Source organism: Mirounga angustirostris, unplaced genomic scaffold, assembly GCF_029215605.1.
Source record: "Mirounga angustirostris isolate CCGP_5_RB_7025 unplaced genomic scaffold, mMirAng1.0.hap1 SCAF_12, whole genome shotgun sequence".
Lineage (NCBI taxonomy): Eukaryota > Metazoa > Chordata > Mammalia > Carnivora > Phocidae > Mirounga > Mirounga angustirostris.
In genome coordinates, this window is record NW_026991720.1 from 36,545,687 (window position 1) to 36,570,178 (window position 24,492).

Sequence of the window (24,492 nt, forward strand, 5' to 3'; positions counted from 1 at the left end):
ACCTAGGTTGGTCATTTTGAACTCTACTTCAGACCCATAAATGTTTCTTCTACTAGAAAAGAAGCACTTTTTATGTGAAAAGATCTTTATTTCAAAATACAAGAATATAGCAGATAAAATGTGTTAGTTCCCTCAGAGGTCAACGTTAGCAGCCTTTCTGGCATACGCTAATTCTTCATGAACTCCCAAAAGCTGGAATGAATGACCTTTAAGTGCAGCTGTTAAGGTCTCATGGTATAATTCTCTATGTTGATCCCAGTGACAAAATTAAATAAGGTTCCATTTAAAAGTTAAAATATAGCAGCTTTTCCAGAAGAATTAGCTCCCAAAACGGTATCCAGAACTCACCTATCTAACATCTTAAAGTTAAATACCTTGTATATTTACATCATTATAATCAATATTTTTGGACAACCACAGTATAAGAAATTTAACCTTGGGTAATAGTTTTCCTCATTATGAAATCAAGTGAAATACTGTATTTTTGCTCTCTTCATAAATAGAAAATGACCAAACATTACACTTTATTTATGTTTAATGATTTACAGAGAATATTCAATAATCAGAACTCACCATTTGCAATACTGTACACATTAAATTATAATATAACCCCTGCTACAAAAGCTATCTAAGCTGACCCTAGAGAAAAACTGTCTCTAATTTAAATACATTAGAAATTACCAAAAAAAAAAAAAAACAAAATTAGAAAAGTGGTCTTCCAAGTGCTGAAAATCTAGAAGAATTCTCCAACATCTGCTCTCTTATCGCGACATTTGCTTCGAGCTTTCGTTCGCGCTTTGAAGGCTGCGGAGTTATACAGGTGCTGAAATGAAGGAAACGAAAACACATGCGGATCACTAAAGCTTAAGATAATCTGATAAAGACAAGGATGAATAAAAATCACAAAGGAAAGAAATGAGCTAACTCAACCTTATCAATATTTTATTTTATTTATTTATTTTTTAATTTATTTATTAGAGAGAGAGAGTGAGAGAGAGAGCGCAAGAGGGGGTAGGGTTAGAGGGAGAAGCAGACTCCCCGCCGAGCAGGGAGCCCGATGTGGGACTCGATCCCGGGACTCCGGGATCATGACCTGAGCCGAAGGCAGTCGCTTAACCAACTGAGCCTGAGCCACCCAGGCGCCCCTCAACCTTATCAATATTTTAAATGTTTATAAAACACACACAAAGAACCAGAGGGAAAATTAACACATAATAGATGATAGATATTCTGTATTAAAGAAAAAAATATTAATCAAATATGTAAAATACCAAGAAAATGCCAACAAAAAGTTTTAAAAAATGCATCAACATTTAATCTGTTCAAAGAAAAAACACATCATGAACTAAAGTGAAAATACCCAAAATATCCAGTTAATTAAAATAGCAAGGAAAAAAATAAGGTTCCATCTTAATGCCAATTAAACTAATGAATATTTTAAATCATAAAACTCAATGCTGTCAAATATGTAAGAGCTACATGCCTTCATTCATTACTAGAAATAATTAAAAATGACAGAATAACTTTAGAAGGTAATTTGGCAGTACATATCAAAAAAGTCATAATCTGGCCCTATATTCCCATGTAAAGATTTCTTTGGAGAAAAAATTCAAAAGAGAAATAATGTAAAGATACTAATACTAATCCAACAAACAATTATATGACCATAAAAATGATTAACTATAAAGAGTCTATAAAAATATAATTAAGCACTTCAGGGGTGCCTGGGTGGCACAGTCGGTTAAGCTCCGACTCTTGGTTTCGGCTCAGGTCATGATCTCAGGATCCTGAGATCAAGCCCCACACTGGGTTCTGCGCTCAGCACGGAATCTGCTTGAGATTTTCTGCCTCTGCCCCTCCCCCAAATCGCACACTTACACGCACTCTCCCAAATAAAAGCTTTAAAAAAAAAAAAAACATATATGATTAAGCACATCACTCCCACTAGTATGGCTACAATTTAAAACAAAACAAAAACAAAAAAGCCAGAATAACAAGTGTTGATAAGGATATAGAAATTGAAACTCTCATACACTGCTGGTGGGAACGCAAAATGGTTCAGTCCCTATAGAAAATAGTTTGGCAGTTCCTTAACAAATTAAACATATAACTACCATATGACCCATCAACTCCGTTCCTAGGCATATACCTAAAAGAATTGAGAACAGGTGCTCTAACAAAAACTTGTACACAAATGTTCACAGCAGCACAATTCACAATGGCCAAAAAGTGGAAACAAGCTAAATGTCCATCAATGGATGGCTGCATAATCATGTGGTGTATCCATCCAACACAACGGAGTATTATTCAGCCACAAAAAGGACTGAAGTACTGGTATGTGCTAGAACATGGATGACCTTAGGCAACATAATGCTGAATGAAAAAAGCCACACAATAGGTCACACGTTATTAGAGCCTATTTATATGAAATATCCAGAAAAGGTAAATGCAGAGACGGAAAGGACACAAGTGGTTGCCAGCAGGTGGCGGGGAGGGGAGAGGGGAGAATGGGAAGTGGATGCTTAAAGGTATAAGTTTCCTTTTGAGGCGATGAAAACATTTTGAAACTAGACAGACAGTTGTACAACATTGTGAGTGTACTAAATGCCCTGAATTGTACACTAAAATAGCTTATGTTACGTGAATTTCACCTCAGTAAAAACATAAAAATATAATTAAGGATTTTTGAAAGGTTAAGTGACATGGTAAGTAACGTCACAAACTCTCTAAGCACATGTTTCCTCAACTTGCAGAATGAATCTGGTACTTACTAAGTAGGTTTAGTTATCTGATACAAAAGAAGCACTATGTAGTAAATATTTATTCTTTAATAAAGGAGTTAACAGAATGAAAGAAAACAAAAAAGGAAAATACTTTCTATGTTAATAGGATCGTGGATAAAATTTATTCATTACAAACCCTCCGTACTCTAAATGCAGTGAAGTTTCTACAGTTTTAATACAGCTGTTGTGTCTGAAACAGCATGGGGCACCAAAGGCCCCCAGACTCCACTAAACGCCTATCACCTGGTAGAATCAAAGCGTCAGCTCCACTTTTCTTCAGGGCACTTAGTTCTGATGAGAACAAAAACAAAACCTACCCTTTCAAAACGAGAAATCTTCATCGTTTTAAGTGTTGCAGCATCAAGCATCACCGGGGGTCCAAGTTCAAATACATTACGAAGGAATTCATTTGACTTCGGTAAAATAGAAAGGTAATAAGGCTCATTATTAAATATCAGCTCTTTTTTACTACATAAAGTGAAATCTGATTAATAGAAGTTATGTGGAGCTTATAAATAAGAACTTAGGTCACTTATTTTCTGTTTCTCTTTGTAAGACTAAATTGTTTCTAATGCCTTGAATCCAGTAAAGTTATGAGGAAAGCAACAGCGCTCTACCGAATTTATAGATGCTCCACCGGATTTATACAATACAAAAAGAACAGTTTCATACTTACTCAATTCTACTTTAAAAAATAAATGTAAAATAAATAAATAAATAAAATGTAGTTTTGTATTATGCTGAAAGCATTCTGCCCATTCAGTGAACTACATTCAAAACTGCTCCCTAATTTAAAAGCAAACACACAGAAAAGAGGTCACTCACTCACCTGCAAATGATACTGCATCCCTGATCCAAGAACTTCCTTAAAGGTGTCATAGGTATGTTTTTTGACCCAGCAATCAATATACATTCGTTCAGGGCCAAATTTAACAGTTTCTGTTGGAAAATCCCGTTCCTAGACAACAGAAGAACCAAAATTTTAAGAGGAATTAAGATGACTTAAAGAGATCCTACAAAAATACAATTTCTAAACAGACACATTTACGTGCTGAGGTAAGAAAACAGTTTAAACTGGTATTTCCATCCCTGAGATGTGAATAGACTAGAAAGTACTATCCTAATAAGGGTGTAGAGCTTGTCTAGTTGTCACAGACTTGGCACAACTGAGTTCGGATAAATATTACTGGCCAAACCACATTGTTGTGAATGTCTTTAAATTTCAGTAGCACACAAGAAACCTGCAGAAAAAAAACCATTTTCTGTACCGGTCTACAAATGGGGGGTGAGGTGGGGAGGGAGGAGGAAGAGGTGTCAATGATAAGATGCCAGTGGTGGAGCTGAGGGGAAGCAGGGTCGAGGGAACATAAATGGGGTCAACAGACCAACCAAAAAGTAGAGGACCAGCAACTGCAGGGCTCCAAGGGTCTAAGAACAGGCTTATTAAGAAAATGAGAGCGGGTGCGACTGGGTGGCTCAGTCGGTTAAGCGTCTGTCTTCAGCTCAGGTCATGATCCTGGGGTCATGGGATCGAGCCCCACATGGCTCCCTGCTTAGGGGAACTTAAAAAAAAAAATGAGAGGGAATACCTGACTTTAAGACTTCAAAGATGGAACAATTTTGCCAGAAGACAATTTCTAAAGTATAACCCTGAGAGAGAATCAAGTGAATGGAAATAAATGGAAGTAAAGATCACTGGAACAAATACAGGATAGGGTTTTCCAAATGCACAGAGGAGTCACCCAGAATAGGGGGCAGAACTTGGGATGAAAAACACTGGCCACTCCATTGTTTGATGAATCATGACTATGAAAGAGTAACAGGAAGAGAACAGAAAGAGATCACCAGGGACAGGAGAAAGGAGACGGAACCTGATCACTCCAATCATCTTCCCCACTACCAGCCCCCTTCTTTCTCAGCAGACACAGCATCTAACATGGAAGAAAATAACGTGAACTCTAGACTTACCCAAGTGCGTCACTCATTGGCTTGTCATTTTAGCAAGTAATTTAACCCCTCTGGGTCTGTTCCTCCGCTCGTCAAGTGGGGCTTTCCATCCCTCTACCACAGTTATTACAAGTGTAAGACAAAGTCTGTGAAGCACACAGAGTGCCTGGTCTGTTACAATAGCTCAAAAAAACCCACCAGGGTTCTATTATTTCAGCCTTCCTTATTTCAAAAAATACTGAGACACCAGGAAGGAACTCCCTCTAAACTCAACTGCATCCTCACCAACTCCTCTCCTAAATCTCTCCAGTTCAAGGCAAATCATACCGTTTACATCATACTCTCGATCTTTCATTTATATTTTCAAATGCTCCCTTCTCCACAGGTTCCTTCTCCCATAAACCCCATCCAGCATCTTAAGCAAGACACAATAACACACCCTCCCCCAGTCCAGTGGTCAACTCTCTTCCCCTTCCAATTATAGCCACGTTTTAAAAAAGAACAGTTAAGACACACCATCTCCACTTCTTCACTTCCCATCCACTTTTCAATCCAACCCAGTCAAGCGTTTCTGCCATCCCTCTACTGAAGCGGCACCTGTAAAGGTCATCCACCAATGGCCTAACCGAAAAATCCAATGGACACTCTGACTCTCTCTCACTTGCCCGTCTGCAGCACTTGGCCCTGATGAAAGACAGCACAGTACAGTGGGTTCACATTCCAGCTTTGCTACTTACTGCTCTTTAACTATGCCTTTAGTCTCTGTTTTTCCTTAAAAAGATAATTCTGTTGCTTAAGTGTTATAAAGGAACTGAAATAAGAAAACTGTATGTCAAGGCACCCAACATATTAAATGCTTGCTGATTTAAGAAATACATGGTCTTAAAGAATGATTCCTTGGTGAAAAGAAATGACAGGCAGCAACAACTACATCTAAAATGGAGAATTCTCCTCTGTAGCAGTTTAATAACCTCCATCCATCAAGGAAGCAGCATCCTTCAGAGAAAACTGGGTTCCAGTCAAAGCAAAGAAACAAACACCTAGCGAGGCTGTAGGGCCAGCCCTTTCTCTGGCAGGTACATTGAAGCAGAGCTGGAGCACAGGAAAGCCAGTCAAAGGGCAGGGGAGGAACAGAAATCCTGAGACGGAGAGGAGAGGGTGTTTAAGGCCTGGGAGGGAGAACACCACAGGTCAGAACTGTGAGGCAAAGAAAGGGCTTTTACTTTTTGTAGTGCTGGGCAAGAGCGATGGGCACACGAGAGACCTGTTAAGGCTGGTGTACACTGAGATTTGGCTTGTGTCTTTCTCAGGAGAATCAATACTGTGTGCTGTGGCTGGCTTACACTGATGGATTTGTCAATAGGGTCTGCTCAGATCCTTTTGACTCTTAAAATCTATTATCCAGAGAGAATGCATCCAGACAGAAAATGTGATGTTAGGTCTAAACCAGAAAACCCACAACATGCTGTTATCTTATCTTTGGAGGCAACATTATCCAAATAGAGGAGTAGTTTGTAAAGATTTTACTTATTTATTTGAGAGAGAGAGCGAGCACGAGCAGGGAGAGGGGCAGAGGGAGAAGCAGACTCCCTGCTGAGCAGGGATCCCCATGCGGGACTCGATCCCAGCACCCTGGGATCACGACCTGAACCGAAGGCAGACACTTAACCATCTGAGCCACCCAGGTGCCCCAGAGCAGTTTGTAGTTATTCAAGAAAATGGCTTAATCTGGGGATACCACCAAACTAAAATTTTAAGATCAAAAGGATCAATTGTTAACAGAGATGTCTGCTCAAGTTTGGGGATTTTATTTTGTCTTTTAGATTATAAAAACCAGAGTAAATATAAAATATTATTATAATGCAATTAGAGTTAGCATTAACCAAAATGTTCAGATCCTAGAAGATCTCAATACTTATACCCTAGGTTTTACTTAGATTAAAATGAAGAAAGTAGTTCTTAAGCAGGCTGTGTATGAGAATCACTGGAACATTTCAAAACTGGACCTGAATGGGGTCTTAGCATCTTTATTTTTTTTAATTCCCACTCTAAATTTTCATATACATGTCAGGTTGATGACTCTGGTGACATACTTATTCCTAAATGAACTGCCCTATCATATAGCAAGAACCTGAGATATTTATTCTTTATATTCAAGAAATACTTCTTACCTGGCAAAAAAAAAAAAAGACTTAGGTATTCTCCACAGTAAAACTGTCCATATCCTGCAGTTCCTTTTAACTGTGCATTCTATTCAAATCCCTGAAAGTTTCTTTTTTTTTTTTTAATATTTTATTTATATGACAGAGAGAGACACAGCGAGAGAGGGAACACAAGCAGGCGGAGGGGTACAGGGAGAAGCAGGCTTCCCGAAGAGCAGAGAGCCCGACGTGGGACTCGATCCCAGGACCCTGGGACCACGACCTGAGCTGAAGGCAGTCGCTTAACCAACTGAGCCATGCAGGCGTCCCCCCTGAAAGTTTCTAAATCAATTTATTTGCCAGGTAGATTGAAACAGGTTAGAAGACTGTAGAACGTACTCAGGCATCAGATGATTTTAAACCCTTATTTAAAGGCTGGGTTTTGTTATTTCAGTTTTTAGCACGTAGGCTTCCCAGAGAGAATATAAAGGTCTTTGTTTAAAGTACTGAGGGGTAGGCAATAATCTCCACTCAGAAAAAACACTGTACTAAATACCTATGTGCTAAGCACCACTGCTTAAATGATGGCAAGTACAACAAAGTGAAATACGCTTTTGTAACTATGAAATTGTCGTATTTTTATTTTTAAAGATTTTATTTATTTATCTGACAGAGAGAGACACAGCGAGAGAGGGAACACAAGCAGGGGGAGTGGGAAAGGAAGGAGCAGGCTCCCAGTCGAGCAGTGGGCCCGATGCGGGGCTCGATCCCAGGACCCTGGGATCATGACCTGAGCCGAAGGCAGACGCTTAATGACTGAGCCACCCAGGGGCCCCGAAATTGTCGTATTTTTTAACCTAAAAAAAAAAGTACCTTTTTGCATCAGAATTAAATTTTCCTTTGTTTAAAAAAAAAAAAGTCGTCTTTATGTATATTGTTAAAAACCAGGCTTAAAAGGAGGAAACTGTTTTGATCAAAAGTGAAGTTCAATAAAAAAAAAAAAAAGACCCAATCGTCCAGTGTAGCCTAAAATAATCTCATTTCAAAATGAGTAGCAGGTGCCTGGCTGGCTCAGTCAGTGGAGCATACAACCCTTGATCTTGGGGTCATGAGTGCAAGCACCACGGTGGGCGCATGCAGTCTACTTTAAAAAAACAAAGGAGGGGCGCCTGGGTGGCTCAGTTGGTTAAGCGACTGCCTTCGGCTCAGGTCGTGATCCTGGAGTCCCTGGATCGAGTCCCACATCGGGCTCCCTGCTCAGCGGGGGGTCTGCTTCTCCCTCTGACCCTCTTCCGTCTCGTGCTCTCTGTCTCTCATTCTCTCTCTCTCAAATAAATAAATAAAATCTTAAAAAAAAAAACAAAAAACCTTTAAAAAAAAAAACAAAAAACAAAGGAGTAGCCATTATAGCATTAAGAGACCTACCTCCACTGCCCTCAGGATGTCTCTGAACACCGATCGCTGCTTTCTCTTGTCCACTTTGGCACGGTGCTTGTTTCCATCTGTAGCCAAGGCCCTAAGCATCCGCGTCAAAGATTCCATGTCTTCGTAAAAAAAGTCCTGGTCAGGAAAAACAATTTTGTTTAGTTCGTTATTGGGTTCCCCCACCCTCAATCTTTCCTAGTGCTAACAAAGAACACTCCACTCTGGAAAATACCCAGCAGGGGTAAAAACAGCACCACAAATCTCTGAACTCTTTAAAGATCTTGGTCACAGGCACACATTAATGCATTTATAACATCATGCAAAAGTTTAATCCAGAAATGCTGACTATAAGATGATATACTACCACTAAAAAGTTAACATTCCCCTTCCAAGTATATCCAGATACATTCAACAAATACTTATTGTGCTTCTACTGTTTCAAGACATTCCTGGGATTTCAAAGAAGTTCAGTGAAACTGAGATACCACAAATACCAACACAGCTTCTATTCTTTGGCTCTTCAGTCCCCAAAGCACACAACCCCAGAATTCCAAATATTCTTATTCCAAAAGTACAAGCTATCAGTAATGCCTAAAGCACCTAATTTCTAATATACTGGCCATATTTCAAATAAGCAATAAAGCATTTAAATCAGCTTGAGTCATTAATTACTCAAGCTAAGAAGATATTTTAATCCCTTTTGAAGAAAAGCCACGAAATGTATTACTATTTGCTATTACTTTGATTTGACCCCCCTCCAACAAAAAATTATCCAGCCCAGTAATATATCAACAGTGCAGAGGTTGAGAAATCCCGCTGTAATTGACCTCTGCAATCAGTAAAACTCAATCTAGTTTACAGTCTGAATCATTGAGTTCGATATAGTACTAACTTGGAAAAATAAATATTAAATATTGTACGGAAATGTCTCCCTAACATGTTTGGGCATTAAAAAGAAAGAAAATGTAAAACATAAAAAACAGTCCATAACTAGCTTCCAAAAGCCAATTTACTGGAGTTCAGGATAACTCTACAGTAAAACTATATGCCCAGGGACAAATGGGCTCTTGGAGGTGCAAATAAACACTTTAACTCCTATCAATAATATAAAGAAAACAGCATAATCATTATCACACAAAGGTGTGTGTCTGTCTGTCTGTCTGTTTCTTTCTTGCAGCACTTCCCACATCAGGTTAGGTGGGGGATAAGAAAGGAAGAACTGGGGAAGGTCTGTCTATACTATATTTCAGTATATTTTCCTGAGTCGGCACATTATGTGGCTCCCAAGATCTTTAACTCTGCCCAGTAAATAGTCTTTGTCTTACTATAGGTTATGCCAGAGAGCCCCTAAAAGGCTACTACTAAAAGATCACTGCCAGAAGGGGGAGTTAATCCTCACTTTAATGAACAGTTACGGTAATAACCACCACTTACACTGTATCTATGTTCTCAACAACCCTATAAGGTAGTTACTATTTTATTCTCCATTTTAAAGATACTGATACTGAGGCATAGAGAAGTTGCCCAACATCATCCAACTAGTAAGGGTGGAAAAGAGATATGAACCTGGGAGTATGGCACGGAGTGCACTCTTACCTGTTTGGTTATAGAGCAAACAGAGAGCTCTCACAAATAATTCCTAATTCTTCATGTCAGCTTATAATCATCTTAGCAAAAAGCTCTGTATATTTCAATGCAATGAATTTGCTACCAAAACCCTAATTTAAATCAGCCTATGTATTCATCAACACACGGTTTAATTTTTTGAACACCCTGTAACTACCCCCACAGCAACCACACGCTCGCTCCTTTCAAAAAGCTTACTTAACAAAAATAGCAAACAAAACACTAGGCTCTGTTTTGTAACCCAGGTCATTTTTGTCCTTAAACAAGGACTTATCCAAACATGTTTAATCTGATCTGAGTTCTCCTAGCTATCTCATATGATTTATTAAATGCAGAGAACATAAGCTATGTGAGCAACAATAAATATATATTTACAAATTTTTTTAAAAATTCAACATGTATAATTTAAACTGTATTATTACTTTACTTTTAAGATACACTTCAGAGGAAAAAGAAAAGAAATTACCATTTCTCGCCCACCGAAGAACAGAAGATTAAAAAACTGGGACATCTGGCTTCTGTGCCTTGAGGTTAAGGAGCCATTAACTAGTTCAATAAAATTAAGTTGATTGCTAAACTTGAGTCAATTTCTCATGTAAGTAGATTCATTCACTACTGAAAGTATTAATAACTTCTTTCCATTCCTACCCTGCTATCCTTCAAAGAAAAGGGGAGAGGCTGGGGGAAGCCTAAAAAAGACACTTCCCAGATATTTTTAAACACAGGACTAGAATGGAATTATTCACTGTTAAATAACATATTTAATTCCAGAAAAGGTTTCATTCCAGAAATATAGTCTTTGTTCTTACATTAAAAAGCAGCTAGTAAGTAAGCCAAGGTTCACAACAGAGGATACAAACCAGGGTGACCAAATGTCCCAGTTAGCCTGAGATGAAAGGTTTCCTGGAAGACAGAATTTTCAGTGCTAACCCTGCAACAGAACCAGGTAAACTGGTAACGTTGGTCACCTATCACAAACTCAAATACCTTTGAGAGCCAAAATGAGGTAATAAACATCCATGGACAGTGGGTGGGGAACTGCAAAGCACATAATCCAGTCTAAAGGGCCATGTTTGCTTTCAGCTTTGGCTTAGAGAAGTTAACCAACCGTGACTAAACTCATCTGATCTCAAACCTATCTCGACTCAGTATTTCATCCATTTGTCTGACATTTATTATAAAGCATCCATGACTAAGTCACCTTAATGTGCCCTGTGTCTGAAAAATCCAAGCAGATCCACACAGACTGTAGTAGACAACTCTCTCCATGAGTAACAGTGTCCCTAAACTTGAGTTCTACAGACAGCAAGAGTTAAGTGTAATAAACTACACTCAAATGTTGCTCTATCAACCCCTACCCGTTTACGCTCTTAAAATTTTTGTATCACCACTGCCAAGAAGCAGGGCAATCAGTCACTTTATTCTCAAGGTAGCCATACTCCAAAGTTATCATCCAATTCTTAATTATGAAGAGAATGGCAGAATAATGGTCCTTGCGACACAATCTTTTTCCTCTATTCATCAGATACTTACACTCTCCATCCCTCTGGCCAATTCAAACATAAGTGCCAAAGATTCACCAGCAGCTATTCTCATGTTGACATCATCAGAAGAGAGGAGGCTTGGAAGTTTATGGAAATGCCTAAAAAACAGTCATTACTGTGTGAACACAATCAGTTATGTCAATAAATGTTGTTTTTATAAAATATGAAGCTAAGAGTACATACATCTCAAGCTTTTTCTTCACTTCATTGATTGGGCATATGGTCAGTAATAATGTCCATGCAAGAAGAGAGCTGATATGAAGCACTGTATTAGGGGTGCTGCATATAACATTAGTGTCTTTCTCTTTGAGATAGGACTTGGTGAAGATACTTTCCAAACATTCCAGAGTTGAATACAGCTCCTAATGCATAAGAACATGAAATAAGGTAACCACCTTCAAACCACATTTGAAATGTGCAAATAAGTGGAGTCAAGGGTTTTCTACTTACAGTAATGTCATCTGTAGCAATAAAACAGCAAACACCAAAGCAAGTTGCACACTAAAAAAAAAAGAAAAAAAAATACAGACATTAATGTTTATAATTTTCTTATTATTTCCATATCTTCCTGCTTTTATAATTCAATGTGAAATTTTTCTCAACTACATGACTACATTGGTCCCAAGCATAGAATAAAAAGAGAGAGGGGTGCCTGGGTGGCTCAATGGGTTAAGTGTCTGCCAGGGTCCTGAAATAGAGAGTCTGCTTCTGCCTCTCCATCTGTACAGCCCCCCTCCCCACTCATGCTCTCTCTCTCGCTCCCAAATAAATAAAAATCTTAAAAAAAAAAGAATACAAAGAGAGAAAGAATATAGGATCAAGAATTAAGGGAAGTGAGTTTCAGCCCAATCTCTGCTACCAAACTGACAATACAACTTTAGGAAAGTTACTCAACTTCTCCCAGGTCTTCCTTCTTTAATCCAGCAGATCCTTTTTAAACTTCCAACTCCAACTCAAAGACTGAGATGAAGTCTGCACGTTGGAGATAAAGAAGCCTACTCTATTAAAAACCTTTAAAACACATTAAGTTTGTTTTAGGCTTTTAAGCATTTAAAACCATTTATATTCATCTCTTTTCACGGAAGACTCTACTATGAAAACTTCTAAAAGCAATCAGTTGCCAAGAAATAAGCACACCAGGAGCAGAAATCTAAAATTTAAATAACTGTCCTCAAACTTGCCACCTAAAGAAGGGTCTCATTAATTCGGATTTCACTTTTTTCCACATATGCTGAAAACTGGTCAGGAATCCTATAACTGCCTTTTGTTAGGGGAAAAAAGAGGCTTTGAAACAAGTGATGACACTACAGGATTACCACGGTATAAGTTACCTAAGAAAACAGAGCTCAGAATACAAAATTTATATACAATCTGCTTGCAACATAAACGGGAGCCATTAGTTTTCAGAACACTGCTCTAAACAAATAAATCCTATGAAAACAATTTCTAATTTGTGAGATTTTTTTTATTCTCTCCATTTCTCTTTTCTCCATGTTTTCACTAAAATCCTCTCATCTTGTTCCAAGTGCCACTAAAGCGTGAAGTCTTTAAGTCATCATTCACACACCCAACTTCCCGGTATCCTGAGGACATTTGTGGCATTCCTATGTTCAGTGTCACTATTTTATTTTCATTATTTCGTCCTAGTAAAAACTGGACACTGCTAAAATTAAAAAGTAGTCTAGGCATTATTCTCGATAAAGGAAACTTCGATCTATAATCGCTCGTCCTAAACAAGCAGCAGAGGCAAAGCCACAGCTCTCCTTTTGAGGCTTCTAAGACAAAAAAGGTAGCTTCACAATTAGAACTGCCTACATTCCTTCTGCTAATATGAGACTGTCAAGTACTTTTTTTTAATTCACAGCAAGCATCAAACATATTAAAAAAAATGACAACACACCCACACGCAACGAAAATTAAGGGCTCACTACCAGTATCCACCCAACAGTGTTTTCTGTCAAACATTTCAAAAATACCTCTATAGTCCTTCATGATTTAAAAGTTGCATGAAAACCCAAAAAAAGGGGATAAAAATGTAAACAGCAAAAGCTTAATTAGCTATTTTGGGATTACGAACTGCTAGAGGGCAAGAGATTCCTATGAAGTCACCAAAATTCTATTTCTTTGCCTCTGGGGAAACAGCTTAACTATTCCAGCCTCCATATAGTTGGTAAACCAAGGAACCGGTCACTAAAGTGATGTGTTCTGGCCTAAGCATCTGTCTTCTTTCTTTCCCCATCTAGCCACCATAGCTGCCATATGGAGGACCTAAAGGTAGGACAGAGCTGCAGGATGGACACCCAGGGACTCTGCCAACTTACACAGTGGTATGAGCACGAAATAAACTTTTATTAAACCACTAAGATTTCAGGGTTTATCTGATACAAAGATCAATGTCATCTACTTTAAGTAATACTAAAGAGAAAGCTAATGTGAAAAGTCAGTATTAAAAGTATTAAAAAGTTTCAAACTTGAACTGGTTTCTTGTTAAGAAAACAGCGTAAGACTCAAGTCTACTAAGATTAAATTCTTAAGATCCAATAAGATTCTTAAGATCCATTAAGATTCAAATCCACTTTCCAAACCCAGAAAGATGTTTGTGATAATCACTTAAGCACACCAAAAAGAACAAACAAAAAAACCCCCCACAATCTAAAGTCAACTGTGATGAGTGATAAATATCAAACAATTAGAGAATGAAAGGTTTTTCAAAACTCATGACATGACCAGATGAGTATCTCACAAGTTACAGTTTCCCACATCTACTCAAATCCACCCATGGAAATAAAGCATTCAGTTTTTTCACAAGGACTTGTAGGCCACAGCAGCCAAAGTTTTTTAAAAATACCTATTACGTTTCTTTGAATAAAAAATAACCACCCAATAAACACTGTCTAGATCATTTAAGTTCCAACCAAAATTATTCTTCAATCATCCTAAATAACTCAAGATAGCATAAAGATTTGCTCTAGCTGGGATGTTCTATGGTATCTCAGAAAATTTAAGAAAACAATTGTCCTATTAAGTCTGCTCACTCAAACTAAAAGACAAATGCAAAGAAAACGTTAAAAATCTACTATTTTAGAAATGTAACCTTCCTAGATCATTCATCAGAGTATCTGGGTATCATGCCTAGACAGATTTATAAATTAAAAAATCATTTACTTACAGTTTGCCTAGCCTGGATACTAGCTGTTCCATCACAAATTATTTTCTTTAGGATTGGTCCAAGAGTTTTTAAAACCTCTTCACTTTCAATTCCAGGGCCCAACTGAATACAAAGAACTGAAGCTAATGCTGCAGCCGCACGCTGCTCATCACTCTTACCTATGAAAACAGCAAAGGTAAAACCATGAAAAATTGTTTTGAGAAGACTAATTTATTAAGACAGCAATTTCCCAAATTTGTACAATTCCAAAATATTATCTACCGTTTACAAAACCCCATAATACTTTCTAAGCTTTGACATGAGCTGCAAACCGAGTGAGCTCAAACTCTGGAAACCAACCTGACTCAAATCCTAGATTCACCACTTATTAGCCAAATGACTTACAACTCTTATTCTCAAAACATATTTCCTCAGCAGTGAAATGGAGATTAACATCTGTCTTAAGGGAGCACTATTAACAAGTCAGCAAAATAACATGTTTCAAGCTGACCTGACCTTCCAGATCTTTCATGTACTCATAGAACAGTGCTCAGGTAGCCTTTGAATTCGTCTCTCAAGCATTTCAGATGTATGCAGCCCATGAAGTAAACTAAACCTTCAAGGTTTCCCCTCCCCCAATCTTTTTTTACAATAAATAAGGGATTAAAAATAAAGGATTCCTGGGGCACCTGAGTGGCTCTGCTGGTTAAGCATCTGACCCTTGATTGCGGCTCAGTCATGATCTCGGGGTCATGAGATCCAGCCCTGTGTCCAGCTCCACGCTCAGAGTGGAGTCTACTTGTCCCTCCCCACCCCGCTTACACGTGCATGCTCTCTCTCTCTTTCAAATAAAATCTTTAAAAATAAATAAATAAAGGATCCTTTAAAACCATACAAAAACTGCAGACACCCAATTATTACCCAACAAATTAAAAATCTATAAAATAAGCAGATTGGAATGGAATTTTTAAAGGTCATCTAATCCAACGACCATTACAGGAAATAGTTTCAAAACAGTTGGCTGTGCTATCAATTATACCACTAAGAAGTTATATAACCTTAGACCAATCGCACGTTTCCTAGGCCTGTATTCTGTACAATGAGAGAGATGGAATGGATGAAAGGTTTCCAAATACCCCTTCTATGACAAAGCTTTCACCTGAGGTAAAATGAGAAAAACAAGGACATAAAGGTAATAAGCTCATTCAATTTAAAAGAGCATGTGTGCTTCCCACATTTCTGGTGCTAGAAATAATTTGTTAATAAAGACCTAACAATAGAAGATCACTATTCTCACAATGTTCTTCCTTGGCAAAATAATTAAGCTGGCAGCCCCAGATCTTTTTAACTTTGGTGGTTCCTAAAACTGAAGTCTGGTGATACTAGACTTAATCTTCAAGGTCTCTCCTCATTCTTAAAAGTTCTATGATTATAATATGACTTCCAGAATCTCTATTACGAAGTTCTAGAATTCAAATATTCCAAGGGATATCCTGAAAATGATGTCATCCACAGGTATGACTGAGGTTTTAAGTAATTGCAAGGGAAAATGAGCTATGTGATTATAATACTTTTTTAAATTTCAGGAAAATGAAGTAGGGTGGCTTTTTTAATAATAGCTTTTGTTAAAATCTGACACAAGCTTTCAAGACTTTCTTATGCATGAGAATGGCAATCACCTCTTCCAATATAAACAAGGATGACAATCCACCACAATCCTAGTTTCAAGCTGTTTATTACATAAATAAAAACAAAGCTTCTAACAAGTCTCATTCTGAATTTGAATAAGCATGGTGTATTCCTTGACAATTGTAAAGTTAAAAGACTGAGCCAGTCTTCCATTTCCATTAATAAATATTACTCCAAAAAAGGTGGCAAATTCCCTTTTAATTCTATGCCTGACTCAAAAATAAGGACATTACCTTTTTTCAGGCAGCGTTCAATGCTGTCAGTCAAAGTCATTCTTCTTTCCAGAATAAATTCATAAAGCATTTTTGAAGCCAGTGCATTTTTAATACTTTCAAGAGCTGCCTGTCTTGTCTTCGCACTATTTAAAAAAAAAAAAATCAGAAGATCAATTTGGAGGGTACCATAGGTCAATGACTTATAAAAACTACACTATTTCCCTCTCAATTTCTTTTTATAGATTTGTAGATTCTTTCTTTCTATGTAATTGTCATCAAGCTCTAACTATTTTTCAGTAATTTAATTTTTATCCACAATTCACCTTATTATACAGAAGACATGTTCTCCTGTATTACGTATTTAAGCAAACTCACATTTTTTTGACACTACGAAAGTCTAGACTTCATGTTTGCATCTTCGGGGCTTTTTACTTCTGTTTGTTGTAAGTCAGGTCTAGAACTACTGTGAAATAAAATTTAGCTTTGCTATTTTTCACATCTGCAATAAAAAGTGGACAAGAGGCTTAAAGCAAAGTTTAGCTGTTCTTTCCAGCTGAAGATTAACTTTTAATCCAACAAATCCATTTCAGGTGTAATCAAATACAGTTATATGCTATTATGCTAGAATAATGACTAATCTGAGTCCATTTAAATTCTAGTGGCATGTTCCTGTCTATGTTAAAAGTCCAAAGGAACAAGAAACATTAAAAGATCCAAAGTAGGGCTCCTGGGTGGCTCAGTTGGTTAAGCGACTGCCTTCGGCTCAGGTCATGATCCTGGAGTCCCTGGATCGAGTCCCGCATCGGGCTCCCTGCTCGGCAGGGAGTCTGCTTTGCCCTCTGACCCTATCCCCTCTCATGTGTTCTCTCTCATTCTCTCTCAAATAAACAAATAAAATCTATAAAAATAAAAAAAAAATAAAAATAAAAAAGATCCAAAGAAACAAATCAGGCTTTAGAAAAACATACTGTTAAATCAGAGAACTGTATATAATACACATAAGTGACTGATCAAAATCACACAGAAGAACAAAGTTTCCAGTATCTCCTACCTCTTATCCAGGGTCAAATCAATGAATCCCTTCAATTTGTACTCTAAGTCTTCTTGAGTTCCTTCCTCATCAAGGACTTCCGGTCCTAAGGAATAATATAAACTAACCATTGTAATTTAAGTACAAAAAAAGCAGATAGGAAACAGTGATAGTGTACCTTAGCTATAAGAATTCTTCTACCTAAAACACCCTTTTATCTAAAGTTGCAAATTTAAATTTAAAACTCATACCATCTTCAGCAAAACTGGAAGGATCGCTGTAACCACTGCAATGGCTCATTGTTTCAATTGATGCATCCTCATCACTAAAAGGTTGAACATTTCGATGCTGGCCACCTATTAGGTAAAAGAGGATGGAAGTAGATGACTATGTTGCCACATGCTCAAAAATTTAACTTGGGAATTTTTAAACTTATTTAGGAGAAATCCAGTAATAAAAACCCAACCTTATTTAAAAGGGATGATTACGCTACAAAAGAACATACTAAAATATTCTAAAATAAGTCAACTCACCTGTTTTTCACACCACCAACTGTTTACAATATACATCAACTTCAGAAATATATCAAAAACTGGTATTGTGGTTGAAGAAAGTACTTCCAAAACATGACTTCCAATCATGAAGACAATGAAAATAGATCCAGAAAGAGTATGAAATAATAGGCCATAAGAATGAGAAAAGCGTATTTTTCAAGGAGAATGACTGAGCTTAATAAACATAAACATGGTAAATGAGTTAATTTTTAAGTTATACACCATATGTGAAGAATTAAGACATTAAGAGATAGTAGTTTTAAAGATAACTTGAATTATGGGGGGGAAAGGGGGTGCCTGGGTGGCTCAGTCAATTAAGCATACAACTCTTGATTTCAGCTCAGGTCATGATCTCAGGGTCATGGGATCAAGCCCCATGTTGGGCTCTGGGCTCTGAGTTCTGGGCTCAGTGCAATATGCTTGAGATTCTCTCTCCTTCTGCCCCTTCCCCTGCACGTGCACGCATGCACATGCACACTCTCAAACCAATAAAATCTTTACTTAAAAGGGGGGGTAAAATAGAAATTGTGGCTTTTGATATGGTATAAAAGTCTGTTAGATGATTCACCTTTAAAAGAAAGGTTAACACATCCAACAGTTTTAAAAACATCAGGGCTGTTACTGAATAAAATCTTTTTCTTTTTAAGATTTTATTTTTTTAGTAATCTCTACACTCAACTTGGAGCTTAACTCACAACCCCAAGATCAAGAATTGTATGCTCCACCAAGACACCCAAGCGCCCCAAAATAAAAAAATTTTTTTTAAAACTAGAATCTTTCCTCAAATTAACTTAAAAAAATAAATCCATAGTTATGTTTTGTTTTGCAGGGATTTAATAATAAAAGTATGCTAGTCACGAATTACATTGAGCAATGAGTTAAAGTCATTCCCAAAATCTGCCCCAAAAGTGACTTTGAGTCACCTGATTCACCTTTGAGCCCAAGTTCCCTTATCAGTAAAATCAAAGATTGCACCAAACATCACCAGGTGCCTATGTTCAAGAAATTCATGGCACTTACTACTTTAAGAAGAGTTTTTGTTTTGTTTTGTTTTTAATCTTCTATGTTGAAACTTGCTAAGTTCAGTTTTTTGGGGATATTTTTATAGTTTTTTTTTAATCAAAATAGAATTTGGCTGATTTTTAAATCAACACAAGGTGGCAAGCAGCCTTCAAATTTGCTTGCTATCTCAAAGGAATAACTTCGCCAATCAAGGTAGGAAAAGCATAAACAATAAGCTTTGAAGCCAGGATACCATAACATATTAATCAGAGTGCTTATGGCAGGAGTAAACAAACAAATAAACCAAGATCTATGACATCATATTCTATTTCTGGATCTATCTTCATTGTCTTCGTGATCTGAAGTCATGGGAATAGTCGAGAGTCATCTGATTTCTATTAATACATGTTCACAAGCAATTCATATTTTTTACTTTTCATATTCAGTCTACTTCTAAACTGCCAAGAAGAGTATTCCTATACAGCTCTTACTCAGCTTTCTCTAAGTTTCAATCAGTTTCCAAGACTACAGGAAAGAGAAGTTAAACAAACAAACAAAAACAACAAATCAAGAAAAAGAACCCTGTATGAATATCTGATATCTAGATCAAATTCACCCACCATGTGATCCCAAGTAATATTAGTTAGATGACACTCTAGACACATAAAGTCCTTATATTTTAGGGGGTTTACTTACTAACAAGGTTCTGTTCTTTCATAAAAAAAAGCTCTCCTTAAGTGCAATGAAAAGTATGCATACTTGTCAATTTTATCAGCTTTCTAGAACCTTCCACTAACTTAAAAGAGAATTTAAATGGAAAATCAAAGTGATAGGAAAGTTGGTTATCTTTTGATTGTACATGTTAAGATCTCATTTGAATCCCATCTCTTATAGATGTCATTTAAAAATACCAATAAAGTAAATGGCTTGTAAGTACAAATTTGCGACAACTTTGTCTCTTCTACTGAGTTATTATTTATTCATTTAAAAAATAATACATTCACATGGAACCAAATTAAGGTCTTAAAAAAGTAAATCCCACTGCATACCCCACTTACCGGAGGTAAGCACAGATAACAAGTACTAGTGTAAATTTCCAAAGATATTCAAAGCCTGTACAGTTTTATAAACTCATCGAAGAATTCTTTTCCATTTGTTTAAATAAGCTAAAATTCACTGTTTAAATTTACCTTTTCTACCGGGAAAAAAAAAAAAAAAGCAACAGCAATAAGGCTGATGAGAGATGAGGAAAGAGCCTCGAGGTAAAATTTGAAAGGCAATCCCCCAGTACCACCTGAGGTTATTCGGTCAGCACCAGGAAGAAAGGAAACTTGAGAGCCTCTGAGGGAATAAAGATTTGTTTGTGATTCGAGGAAGCCATTAGTAACATCGTTACAACTTTTAAAAAGACTTTGGCTTGCTGCTTCACCATCATTTGTTCCAACAAAGGGTAAAACTTAAGAGAATAAAATGAATAAGGACCTCCCAGACAATTCAAATGGACTTCAGAGGAGGAAAAGCTGAAATACAGAGAAGAATAGAGGTATCCCCTATTCACACAGAGCAATCAGATGCTACAACAAACTAATTTTGTATTTTAATCTTGATCAAGAATGAATTTCATGAATATCGAGGGCATACAATCAAAATAAAGAGCGATATAAAGAAAAGGAAAAAAACCTGCAACTATAATAATTCATTCCTATTGTCAATTATTAAATGTTTAATACAGGAACACAAGTTTTCATGCTGCTATAAATCCCACAGGAAAGCGTTTTAAATGCCAGTTTCCAATTATCTTTAAGAAGAAAGCCGGCCTACTCACTAACAAAGGCGTATCATTCCGAGGATCGGATTAGCAATTGTGTTGACAAATACATAATGGCTAGTAGTAGTTTCGATGGGATAAAGTCTGAGAATTCCAATGTTTAACTTCAAAATCTCGACCAAAAAATTACTAAATGAGATGATTTCACCCAGTTTAACTTAATACTCGATTTAAGTTTAGTGATGTCTCATAGGACTTCCCGCTTTGAAGTTCTTTTTTCTTAACCCTATATAGTTAGTAGTAGAGAATCATGAGTTCATCGAAACACCTACCCATCCAGGAAAAGCTTCAACTTTGCAGTGAGAACACACACACACACACAAATCTCAACTTTTGGCCCGATGCAACCTGAGTTCCCCACCACCTCGTCCATCCCTGTCTCAGGGCACAGAACCTATAGAATGCAGCACAAAGGAGAACGCGGTTTCTGCCCCGGGGAGAAGGAGGTCGCCTGGACCGTCCGGCCGCAGAGTAAGCGGGGGCGCGGGATTTCTGCAGGTGCCAGTTAGTAGTAGGAATAGAGCCTAGGCTGGGACAGTGGCCCCGAGTCTCCTACGCCTCCGCCCAGCCAGGTAGACACGCGGGATGCCCAAGAAGGCAACGGAATGGGATGCCACACGGGCGCCTCTGCGTCACGCCGGCCCCACAGCGCAAGGGCCAGGCCTCGTGACGCAAGAGCCCGGCCAAACCCGCCGGACCTTTGGCATTCCCGAGAACTCCATGCTGGAGTCGGTGGGTCAAAGGCAACCACTGACAGCAAGACGCAAATCCTATCTCGGCCCCACCCTCCGTCAGGGTGAGAGCTCTGAAGAGCAAGCACCAGCTTCTGAGAACAGTGCCTCTCCCGCCCATCAATCCGTCACCCCGGACCCCGATCCACTCTCAGGCCCTAGAACCTATTCGCGCCCCCCCCTCCCCGCCCCCAAGGCCGGTGCCTAAGAGTTCGGTTCGCCAGCCAGATCCAAATCGCGCGAGGTACTGCCCCCAAGGCACGCTGGGAATTGTAGTTCGCCAGCCAAGCAAAGCGCCCCGCCGATACATATGTCCAGAAGGATGGAACTACAAATCCCACAGTGCCCGAGGTTAAGAGACTCGCTAGCCCGGCTGGCAATTGGGATGCCGGCGGCTGGGATACCCCCTTACCTGTTGTCGCCGCCGTCGCTGCAGCTGCCCCTGAGCCGCTGCCACCACTGCCACCGCGGTGGGGAGTGTTCCGCTTCTTATTCTTCGGCATCGTGGGACGCCCGGTGCCGCCTAAACTCGGAGCTTAGCGAGGATCAGCCGATGGAGCTGCACTTTTTACTCGTGCGTCTGTGCGGCGGGCGGCTAAGAGGCGAGTCTTCGGCTAACAACAGAGGCGAGAAGCGGCGGGGGTACGAGTGGGCGGTGGCAGCAGCAGAAATCCCCGTGAAGAGCTGTGATCGGAAACGATACATGTTTCTCTCTAGCGCGGGAGCTAAGGCGGGGCGGGCTGGGCCACGACGCCTTAAGTAGCAAGACCGCCGCCTGTCGTCACCATCTGTGGGCGGGACTCGAACTCTCACCAGCCAATCCCAATAGCTCTCCCCACCAGAGTCCTACCTCCGGTGGCCGATGGATGCTGACTACCAATCCCATGTCGCAAATCTGCCAGCGGCGCCCAGGGAGCAAATCTTCACTGCCGCACTGAATTCTGGGAAATGTAGTAAGGCTTGGGGGGAAGTTCGCCTCGTATCTCCTCCCAACGGGCTTTTCTGAGCACTTGCCTCCCTACTCGTGACCCCTCCCCTGCTTCTCAGCGGCCCCGCCTCGGAATAGACCGAGTTGTTCCCGGGCGATGAGCAATGGAGCGAGTATGCCTGATGACGAAGGCCAGCTTCCAACTGGGAGCTACGCAATCAGCTTAGCTCATCTTTGTCTCGCGGCTTGCGTTCTTCTGTTTAATCTTTCCCCTGCTTCCGTGCAGCCTCCGCCCGGGCACAGACATACCCCTCCTCGGGAACACCTCCAAGGTTTTAGTTGTTGAATTAGTTTAGCGATCACCAATATCTATAACTGAGGGGCTGTGTGCTCCCCTACCTCCAAAAAAAAGTGTGCTTTAATCTACTTAGTCGTGTAGTTCGTGTAATTCTCCTACTACAGACTAGAAAGATCTGGCGATTCTGTGTCACAGGAGTCACATTTCTACACAAGAATGAGTCCTTTAACAATTCTACCTGCCAGTTAGGAGGTCATTCTGGGATAAGAGTTGGTTTCTGAGAATTTAACAGCTGGTAAAACAAACATAAACTATAAATACCAATATCACAGTGTTTTTTATTTTCCAAGGCGCTCTTAGATACGTCTTCCTTGTTACATTTGGGACCTGTATTTGGGACCTGTCATTAGGTTCATGTATTATGCTTATGATAGCCCAAACTCACTGACTCACCTCAGTGTAGGTGACTCATCCCCCACTCCACCTCTCTCCTGCGCTCCTTCTCTTATTTTCAGCTGCCTGTAGCACATTTCCACCTGAATGCGCCACCAGCACCTCAATACAATATCGCTAAAACAAGAACTGTTTCCCTCTTCCTGTGCCCTTTGTGTGTTCACAGTACTACTATCCTCCCATATGTCCAAATTCAAAAACTCAACTTCATACATGGTTCCCCGCTTTATTTAGTGCCCCCCAAAACAGTTTTACAATAAAACTCAAAATTCATGTCCTATTCTCCAGTCACACATGGCCTCAGTTCAAACCTGGGCACCTAAAGGGATCTTCCAGTCCTTTCACCAAGGTTTCATAAATGATAATGCTGCCAGGTTTATTTATGATACCCTATTTTACTAATTCACTAATTTAATAGTTGCTCAAAAACATTCCTTTGTTCCATCACCAATATGTTCAACACCAATCCTCTTAGCTTTGGCCTGGACTCCCTTTCCAACTCCATCTCTCACTGCTTCCACATACACATCCCATTCTTCAGCCATGTGAAGCTTTAGGGAAGCCTTAACCAGAATTGTTTCTTCCTCCTCACAACTCTTAGCACTCTTTGTAATGCTCTGTTGCCATTTATTATATCCCTACAGGTCACATAGCCCATTCAAAGATGCTCTCCAAGGGGCCATATTTTAGGGTGGCTTTTCCTTTGTTTAATCCTGAAACAGCAAGTAAGCCACACAGAGCATGTAAACCAGATAAGGATGCAGGTTGGGGGACACAGCTCCCATGATTTCCTTCCATCATCCCTCCAAATGACTACATATCAGAAGTGTAGCGACCTTGGCCCACATTGAGTGAGATGACCCCAGGTTGGAGGAGCACAGAAATCCATACCTTTTATAACATCAGGCTCTCCATCATCCAGAAATAACTAATACTACACATAAGGCAATAATTTTGCTACAGCGTGAGCCCATTGCCATCCATACAAGCTGGATGTCCAGGTTCCAGGCTTTAAATGTGTGCTTTGCCTGCATTTGGGGGCATGTTCCTTTTTTCGGCATCCATGTTCATGTCCACTTAGAGGCTTTTCTGGGATGGCCTACCACATGATATGCATACGTGTTTTACATTTATTTACGAACACATCTGT

The 24,492-nt window shown here is 39.1% G+C and overlaps 2 protein-coding genes across 3 annotated transcripts; both read right to left on the bottom strand.

Annotated features, from left to right (window-relative positions):
- Nucleotides 1-67: 67 nt before the first annotated feature.
- On the bottom strand, nucleotides 68-22,215 carry IFRD1 (interferon related developmental regulator 1). 2 transcript variants are annotated; one of them, XM_045864386.3, is made up of 12 exons: nucleotides 22,076-22,215; nucleotides 17,800-17,904; nucleotides 17,570-17,654; nucleotides 16,537-16,661; nucleotides 14,636-14,793; nucleotides 11,917-11,967; nucleotides 11,650-11,828; nucleotides 11,456-11,564; nucleotides 8,297-8,431; nucleotides 3,613-3,741; nucleotides 3,101-3,196; nucleotides 68-823 (listed from the first exon to the last, which is right to left on the bottom strand). In XM_045864386.3, exons 1-12 carry the CDS (start codon nucleotides 22,164-22,166, stop codon nucleotides 734-736), a joined length of 1,353 nt encoding a protein of 450 aa, XP_045720342.1. In that variant the 5' UTR covers nucleotides 22,167-22,215; the 3' UTR covers nucleotides 68-733. The 2 variants fall into 2 exon arrangements, with proteins under 2 accessions (XP_045720342.1, XP_064431102.1); XM_064575032.1 differs by lacking the exon at nucleotides 22,076-22,215 and adding an exon at nucleotides 21,205-21,850.
- On the bottom strand, nucleotides 16,553-22,368 carry LOC135362083 (uncharacterized). Its single transcript, XM_064575037.1, has 3 exons — nucleotides 22,076-22,368; nucleotides 17,800-17,904; nucleotides 16,553-16,661 (listed from the first exon to the last, which is right to left on the bottom strand). Exon 1 carries the CDS (start codon nucleotides 22,366-22,368, stop codon nucleotides 22,210-22,212), a length of 159 nt encoding a protein of 52 aa, XP_064431107.1. The 3' UTR covers nucleotides 16,553-16,661; nucleotides 17,800-17,904; nucleotides 22,076-22,209.
- Nucleotides 22,369-24,492: the final 2,124 nt, after the last annotated feature.